The 9,154-nt window shown below is 43.7% G+C and overlaps 1 protein-coding gene across 1 annotated transcript in view; it reads right to left on the bottom strand.

Annotated features, from left to right (window-relative positions):
• adgrl1b (adhesion G protein-coupled receptor L1b) overlaps positions 1–9,154 on the bottom strand; it is a 29,443-nt gene that overhangs the window by 8,785 nt on the left and 11,504 nt on the right. Inside the window, 8 exon segments of the mRNA XM_087177773.1 lie at positions 129–232; positions 1,422–1,715; positions 1,794–2,133; positions 2,250–2,514; positions 2,623–2,830; positions 4,963–5,072; positions 5,586–5,799; positions 8,762–8,881. Of these exon segments, the coding sequence (XP_087033899.1) occupies positions 129–232; positions 1,422–1,715; positions 1,794–2,133; positions 2,250–2,514; positions 2,623–2,830; positions 4,963–5,072; positions 5,586–5,799; positions 8,762–8,831 (1,605 nt within the window). The 5' untranslated portion in view covers positions 8,832–8,881.

The raw sequence follows: 9,154 nt of genomic DNA, 5'->3' as shown, positions 1-9,154 counted from the left end.
GGGGGGCGGGGGTGTTTATAATGTCAAATATCTTAACATTTAAGAGGGAAGTGCTTGCTGACTGGTTTTAGGGCATTTGCACAGCGTGTGTCTTTGTGTGTATTTATGAGTGTTTGTGTGAGACTAACCTTCTGTGCAATTTGGCTGACCCAGGGAGAGGTGCAGTTGGAAAGGTCAGGCCCTCTGGAGCTCCAACCCACTGGAGACGACATGCACTGATAGGAGGCTATACCTGCAGAGACAGACGGGATGATGTTTTACAGGACCTGAGGTGGTTTGTGTCTTCTGTTTCTCCTTACACTTATTTTCCCCTGCAACTTTAAACCTCACATGCAGCCCAAAAACTCTAACAACATTTTGGTACAACATTTTTTGGGAGCACATTGTGTTGTTTAGACGAACTGTCACTTTATGGAATTTTCATTAACACGAAATGATACAAATGAAAAACGAAATTTGTGTCTTTTGGAGTCAAAGTAACGGATATGAACAATAGTGTTTGATTTTTGCTTTAGCTTTTCATACAAAATGTGAAGCTGCGATAAAAGAATTTTTTGCCACTTTATAAAAACTTTATACTAAGGTGAAGAAAAAAAATACAGACCTTGAACAAATTAGCATTTTATAATGTTATAGTTAAAGTGTTAGCAAAAAAAACAAACAGCTGATTTATACATCCAAGAAACATGGAGCAACATTAGTATTCATTTGGAGTCATGCTTGTGTCCACCTGATGAATATAAGTACAATATTCACTCTCCTTTCAGCTTTGTTTTGGTGTTCATCATCTCCTGACAAAAGCAGTCACAGTAAATGTACTGTCAGAACAAAACTACGGGCTAAAAGAGGCTAAAAGACTCAGCAGAGCAGCAGTGTAGCGCTTCATCTGATCTGTTTCAATGTTGATATATTTCTATTTTGTTTATAAGATATTTACTGACACACAGAACTAGAGCGTCTAGTATAGACAATTTCTGCAAATTATGTGCAAGCATAAGACAAAAGCTATACCTGTTTTCAGTTATAAAAACAATTTTTAAGATTACATAATGCCCCGGTGCGATCATCACCTCTGTGCTAAACCCAAGTCCAGCATGATTAGGACGAGGCAAAATGCACCGCAGGCTTATCTACATAATCTGCATAACAGCCTCTCCTCAGAGGGAGCACTGGGCTGAGGAAGACAGCTGCACAGCGAGAGGAAGAGTTGATGAACCCACCTCCCCTCAACACAATAAGCTCTCTATTTCTTCTTGTGTCTCATCTGAAGGCAAGTTCAAAGAGAGGACACCTGACTACATTTCAAAGGGAAACGAGATACAGAAACACACATGAAAATTTCACACACACGCACGCACACACAACGTAACACACAGACTGGCACGCTCACATCTGCACATACTCACAAGCACCACACCTACCCAGTGACCCTTTAGGGCAGGGCCTCTCCACTGTCTCGCCCTTCAGGGTGGGGGGCCACTGTACGCCTCGTGCGACACGACCTTCACATCCGCCCACCTGACCGGGACCCCCAGGGGCCAAGGGGACACGCAGAGGAGGGCGTGGAGTCAGGGGGACCATGGCTGTGATCGGCCGCTGGTCAAAGGGCCCTCGATTGATGACGCCAATCGGGTGAGAAGCTGACGGCCGCACCGGGGTCAACGCGACAGTAGCTGTGTAGGAGCGGACGGTCGTCATCAGAGACGAGAGGGGACCTGAAGGGACAAAAACACCGGTAACTCTCTGGATTCATCACATATGTCCAATTACACATCTGCGCTTGCTCTGCAAACCTTTAGTGGGCGGTGGCGGAGTGAACTGTAGCGGGTATCTCAGCACGTAATAGTTATTCCACACGTACAGCTGGTTGTCTCTGGGGTTGTAGTCTATGGAGGAGATGTACTGGTAAGGGTTGGGGAATGGTATCTGAACGGGCAGCTCCTGTCCACGGCTGGTGTCGTAGGCGTAAACCACCATGTCGCTGCCAGCCCGGCCGTCCGCTTGCCCTTCATCATCCTGGAAGACGGAACGGACGGCGTAGAGCACGCCACAGGCCATGAAGGCGTTGCTCGCCCCACGTTTGTCAAAGCCTGTGGCCCACGTACCCTCAAAGCGCAGGGTGTACGGGTTCACCTGCAGGAGAAGGAGGAGGAGAAGGAGAAGACATAGGAGATGAGAGAACTGAGCTATTAATGAAACCCTTCCTTTCCCCCTCTTTCCAATCATTGATCTGCTATCATTCCGCCTACCTGGCTGACCACAATGCGTCCATTATTGGCTTCAGTAGAGTAGATCACCCAAAGGCCGTTCTCGTCCACTGCCAGATCGATGTCTGACTTTCCTCCCCAGCGGTAAGGCGAGGTGTCATGGTAGTTGGCATTGACCACTACTGCCTCGCCACTCTTTATGCGAGTCCGCAGGTCATACTTGACCAGATTGCGCGTCCGCTCCTTGTTGTAAAACACGGCGCCGTCATACACCACAAAGCCTGTACCGTCCACACGGCTAGGCAACCTAGGACAGTGATAGAAAATATGTAGTCCACGTACCTATCTACACGTTTTAAATAAATTAGTTATTGATATTATTAACTGAGAAAAGTTCATTAAAGGCCCTACTCACTTATAGGTGGTGGTGATTCTGTTTTGGCGGTAGTCGTCCCAGGAGGCGTACTCATACAGCACCTCTGTCCTGTACGGTGTCCATGGCATGACGTACAGCCTGTCACCAGCTTGCAACGGGTCCTTACACCATGCACCTGACTGATGCTCCGCCTCCAGGAGCGAGGATGCGGGCTGGATGCTGAGCAGTGAGCCAGGACACACGAAAACTGGAAGACGGGAGTTAGGAGGGGTAGCAGGATGTAAGAAGGAAGAGAAAGAGGGAGGGAAAAAGAAGACCAGGGAGGGACGTGAGAAAAGAGTGGAACGACGAGTGGAGGCAGGTGCGGGAAGAAAATTGATCGATGCATGAAAAATGGATTGCGTTAGATGCAGTTGGTGCGGCGAGAGTAAGAAAAAAGAATGAAGAGAAAAAGAGAGAGGGATTTAAAACACCTGTGCTGATCTTGAGAGGCAAGCAACAGAAGAGACGTAAAAGTGTACTCACACACTGTTAGTGTGTGTGTGGTGAGTAATACAACAGGGACACTGCAATGAAAGGTGTGTGAGTGTATTTGTGTGCTTTGTGTGTGATTGCATGTGTGTGTGTGTGTGTGTGTGTGTGTGTGTGTGTGTGGGTGGGTTAGTGCAAAAAGAGTGAAGAGTGTGAGGTAGAATCAGGGACGCAGAAGGCGGGGCTAAATTTTGCCTTGAAGTGAATGAGAGGGCAAGTTAGTTACACCGAGCACAACAATTGGTCCACCCACATGTCAATAACTGTATGGACACATATGTATACTGTACAGTCTCACACTGGCATGCAAATAGGCATGCACACACACTCACACACATAAGCAGTGCTTGGTAAGCACACATCCAGACGGATATACAATCACACACATTTGGTCTTATTTTTCCTATGAAGATAAATAAGGGGCTCTTCCTATAAGGGAAGAAAAGGGAAAATAAGCATGAGGAGGATGAGTGGACAAGAAAGAAAGTCAGAAAGTCAGAAAGAAAGAAAGAAAGAAAGAAAGAAAGAAAGAAAGAAAGAAAGAAAGAAAGAAAGAAAGCGTGCTTGTGTGTGGACAGGAAATAGAGCAGAGAGAGGGTAAAAAGAAGATTATGTTTATGTTTGTGTGCGCAGAGAGACCGAGGGAGAGAAACAAGAGACAGAGAGATCGACCAGGAGCAAGAGAGGAAGAAACTGGAGAGAAATAGAAAGAGAGACAAGAATAAGAGAGACTAGGTGCAGAACCTGGATAAAACTGGATAAAAGGACGGGTTTCCATACAACAAGAGATGGATAAAATGGGGAAAAAAAAGAACCGAGTAGGAAATGAAAAAAGGGGGGCAACATCCAGCATGACTACGAAACAACGTCCTAGGGTAAGAGGAAGAGAGAGATGGTAGGAGAGAGGAAGAGAAGGAGAGGAAAGAGAGGGGTTGGGGGTAAGGAGAGATCAAGATGCTACAATATATTGTCTTTACCTTTTTGGTCCACTTCTACTCAAGCATAGGAAAAAAAAGAGGGAGAGAAAGAAAGAGAAGTCAGAGGGTGAAAGAAGGGAAGTAAAGAAAAGCAAGAAAGCAAGCAAGAGAGAAAGGAAAGAGAGAAAGCAAGCAAGCGAAGAAAGAAAGAAAGAAAGAAAGAGAAAAAGAAAGAAAGAAAAAGAAAGAAAGAAAAAGAAAGAAAGAAAGAAAGAAAGAAAGAAAGAAAGAATTGCACAGATAAAGACTTTGGAACTCATTCTCACCACAAACATTATAGTTTACATAAAAGAAAAAAGAACCACAAAAGAGACCCAGCATACTCCTCTTCTCTCCTCTCCTCCCCTACCGCCCCATCCTCCCCCTTTCCCTCCCTCCACCTCCCCTGATCTCTCCTTCCCTCAATCAGGCTCCTGTGGAGAAAAGAGAGCAACTCCTGTGGCGTGAATCTGGAAAAGAAAACACACGCATGCACGCGCAAGTGCATACGCACACTCTCGCATACACACACACACAGAAGACATACAGTATGCAAATGTCCTACAGTTTCTCTCTCTGTACTTTCTCCATCCAACTTTCTTTTTGTATTTTACACACACAAACACACACACACGCACACATGCACACAAAAACTCCCTGAGAAAAAAAAATCTTTTCTATCCATCAATCTCTCAGGGAAACAGTCGACATCAGAGGTTATAAGAACAAAAAGACACACCTAAAATGTAGCTAGACAAAAATTGGTTAAATATCTGTGTTTTGCGTGCACATACACATATTTGTGTGTAATCCTGTTTGTGTGTATATGTATGTATGTGTGTTTATGTGTGTGTTTATATACATATATATATATATATATATGAATACTCACTGTAAGGGACACACTCATACTGGATCTCCAGGTACTTGTATGTTCCAGGACAGGGGTCTGGGAACACGTCGACCCCTGCGACCACCACACACTGAGTCCTGTTGTTACACCTGGAGAACAGCAGATGGATGGATGGATCAGTGAAAGGGATGATGGAGTGAGAGAACAAATAAGGGAGGGAGAGTGATTAACAGACAGGAAAGGGGAAGCAAAGGACAATCCATTTGTCTACTCTCCCTCTCCCACTCCCACTCGGTGAATATTGATCAGTTCTTCTAGGAAAACATCGCTGAGTACACAGCTAATGGTGCAGCCAGGCACTCAGACTCAGATGGAGAGATTACTGCACTTGCATGTACACATGACTTACAATACAAGCACTGGCTTCGTCTAACGTTTCCTCTTACATGAATCCACATGTATGTTGTGCAGCAGTGCACACATGCTGCATATACGAAACCGTAGATGGTCTCATTGATTAGTTGAACTGCTTTCAAAAAACTGCCACATCCTCAAAATAGCAAAAGAATTACATGACAATATGTGTCTTTGCTAAATAATTCAAGCTATTACATAAACACAGTAAACAGTGGATGTATAACCCAGCGCGCGCACACACACACCTCTGGGCCATAATCTTCAGTGCGTCAGGGAGGTAACACTGTGTGTTCTCCATCTGGAAGGGGTCTGCGTCACATATCTTGTCGTCGGTGCGTCCGTAGTTGGCAGTTTCCACCATCACGACGTCACTTCCTGGGCAGCGTAGCTCGATGGGGTAACCCTCGCATGCCAGCTCCCTGCGCAGCAGCCCGAACGGCATGGCAGCCCGGGACATAGCTGCTCATGAGGGACAGAGGTGGGGAAGACGGGAGGGGGTGAGGCAGAGGTTGAAAGATGGGAGTAGGAAAAAGACAAGAAATAAAAGAGACATTTTCAAGAATGTGTAATTATATTCTACAGATTTCACTAGGCTAGTGAATGTCTTGACAGGATCTTTTCATAGGGGTATACTTGAAACAAAAACCTATTTAAGTCGTGATTAGTTTGCTTGAGTAAAGTCTGTAGTATTAAACGATTCATTTTAACATACTTGTCGAACTTTGTTATCCCTCCTGAATTAGCATTACTATGTAATGACATTACCTTATATCACACATTATTTTACCGCAGCGGGATCTAGTAACTGTCAGGGTACCATCACTTTTATTGTTTCTGAGTCATAGTCTCTTATGTTTTTATTACCCTTATTGAACAGTTTCAAACTTCATGTTTTATTGAAAATAAATTTTATTTCTACTCACTGTTTGTTGAATCTGGTTATTTTCTTCTCAAAAATTAAGAAGTAAGGCTTGCTGGGAAATCCTAATCTGACCAATGAGCTCGCTGCCTGTCATTTGAGGTAACCTGTACAATTTACATTACTTTTTTCTCAACCGTTTAGGATGAAGCGAGTTTTCTTCAGCTAATGGAAGATTCAGTTAGTAGCTAAAAGTGTGGCAAGCCCAAACAAGAAGCGACGCACAGAAAAGGAAGTGCAGAAGAAAACATGAGGACTTTACTGCTGAATTGACGACATTCATCACGTTTTTACTGACTGTGCGATAAGTCCATCGAATGCTAGCAATGTTGACGTGCAGCCGGAGGCTAACGTTAGCTGGACTAGCTACACTCTCAATAGAGAACAACAGAGGCAGGAATTTGGACTTCAGCCGTGATGTTAATGACTTTGCTGAGTGCGGGGCCCAGCGGATGAACTCCTAATGGGTAAGCAAGTGTCTCTTTTTTATGGAGCAGGATCGGGGATTTAAATCCACAGCAGTGTCATTGTTACCTCTCATGCTGGTAAATGCGCAACTCTGTAATCTGTGTGATAAGGTTTTGGCTGCTGTGTCACTGATGATGAATTCTGTAAATCCAAGTGAATGTGTGATCCATTCACTCATACTGTGTAGACCTATTATGAGTTGTTGTGCTTTTCTTGATGGCTATTTCTGAAGTGCTTACCGCCTCACTGTAAACTAGCTTTGTGATGATTTGTTAGTATTAGCTGGTTTAAGATAGTTGAGATGTTTCAAGGTTGATGTGGTGCTATGAGTCCAGGATGTTAGAGTAATGTTGATAAATTTGACACTAAGACTTCTTGCCCATGCACAAGAAAAATATTTGCACCAGGGTCAATCACAATGATGTTACACTACAGAAGTTGGGGGACAGAGTTTAAACAAGACGAAGAGTCGACAGCCATGTTATGCTCTGTGAATTTAAACTTTTGCACGAGTGGTACTTTGAGCTAAATGCTAAAGTCAGAATGTTAATAAACTCACAGTAACAAAACTAACATACTCACACTAAACCCCAAAATTACCAAATTCTTTTGGAACCCACCCAATAGTTTTTAAGACATTCTACATCAACAAATGTGAACCTCATGGTGTCAACACGTCACCAAAGTAATAAAGATTCATTGTCAGGGCACCATAAATGTCTGTACAAAATTTCATGATAATCCATGTAACAGTTGTTGAGGTATTTCAGTCAGGACTCAGTGGTGGATAGCCATCTGGCCAAATTGCCGCAGAGGCTGAGCTATCCTGACTTCCTTTGTATGTGGCTGTTATAAATTTGTGGTCTAAAAGCCTGGGCTGAGCAAACACTGATGACATCATCTGGGTTATTTTTGCAGACTTTAAAAAAATCCCTCGAAAGACACTGTGACATTATAAAACCATTTTTCCCAGTCTGAGAAGTACACTGATGATAAGGATACATAGCGTTATATGTAAAATCGTTTGAGTTTCCCCTTGATCACCTGTTTTACAGATGAAATCAGCCGTGCAGCATCATGAGCTGGTATGTTGATACACACACTAATAATTCCCCAATTATATACGAAATGTCACACATATCTAAACACTTTACACTGATTGCCTTAATCAAATCATGCCCATGCCTGTATTTGATGTAAGCACTAGATAGTTGAAACACACCGAACATTCTGGCACTGTGAGCACTGTGTGTGATTTAATTTAATCTTTAAAATGCACATGTGTGAAAGCTTACACTGGAAGGATCCCCAGATGCAGAGAGAGTGTGATTAATGACATAAATCACACCGCACCTCCACTGTGACACCTTCATGTGATGCGATGTGTAGGTACATCACAATATCTTGTGTTTTTAGTCAGTGGGGAGGATGAAGCTTATACTGGCTGTCAGATGCTCGGTAAATGCAGAATGACAAGTATAAGACTTTTATTTTCTTTCATTTGAAAGCTGGATCTCTCTCATCCACACCTCTGTGTGCAAAGTCACCTGACTGTTATATTAAGCCATGTAAACCAGGGTTATTAGAGAAAATCACATTACCCTACTTTAATCCGGTTAAGATGATGTTCACATCATCTGGAGTATCATGTACACATGAAAAGGTTTTTGCTGTATCAGGATTAAACCCAGCCAAACCCGTCAGTGTGATCAGTATGCTGCCTGTGCACTCTAACTGTCTGTGGTGCTGAATGACTTGATTGCTTCTGAAACACTCCCTTTGGCAAGCTGTATACTTCAAATGTTCAACTAATCTTTTGTTCATTTAGGTCACACCATTTCCCAAACTTTGCCAAGATGACTTTGCCTTTCTTTGGAGTCAGTGGGCTGAGTTCATCTTCACGTCTTGCAAAAACAATGATTTATATTTGAGTAGCAAATGAGAATGATCTATAGCTCTATTGCTTTACGATTTTTGTGATTTAACCTGCTGATTGGTGTGTCAGGATCAACAACTCAGTGCCGTGACGCTTACCTTGGCTGGAAGGGGCGACGTGAGCCAGACTGAGCACACACACCCCCAGGAACCACAGTGACACAGCCATGCTGGGCAGGAAGAGTTAGCGCGTCACACCACCAGCCGTGTTAGGTGAGCCTGAAGAGAAAGTAGTGGAAGTGTGAGATTGAGAGTGAAGAGCTGCACCCTCTTCTCTGCGTGCAGATCATTGTGTGTGTGTGTGTGTGTGTGTGTGTGGGTGTGTGTTGGATGGTCAATATCACACGCTGACGATGCAAGAGTGCACGTCAGAAAACACAGCAGGGTGGAAGGACAGAATAATAGAGAGACAGACAGAGGAATAAGAGAGAGAGAGAAATAGAGATAACAATTGAGCAATCGGTGCAGTGAAAAGTCTCTCAATCTGGTGTT

Source organism: Seriola lalandi, unplaced genomic scaffold (genome assembly GCF_002814215.2).
Source record: "Seriola lalandi dorsalis isolate HSWRI2012SDOR001 ecotype SW California unplaced genomic scaffold, Sedor1 jcf7180002054654, whole genome shotgun sequence".
Classification (NCBI taxonomy): Eukaryota; Metazoa; Chordata; class Actinopteri; order Carangiformes; family Carangidae; genus Seriola; species Seriola lalandi.
This window is presented reverse-complemented; position numbering and strand designations above follow the sequence as displayed.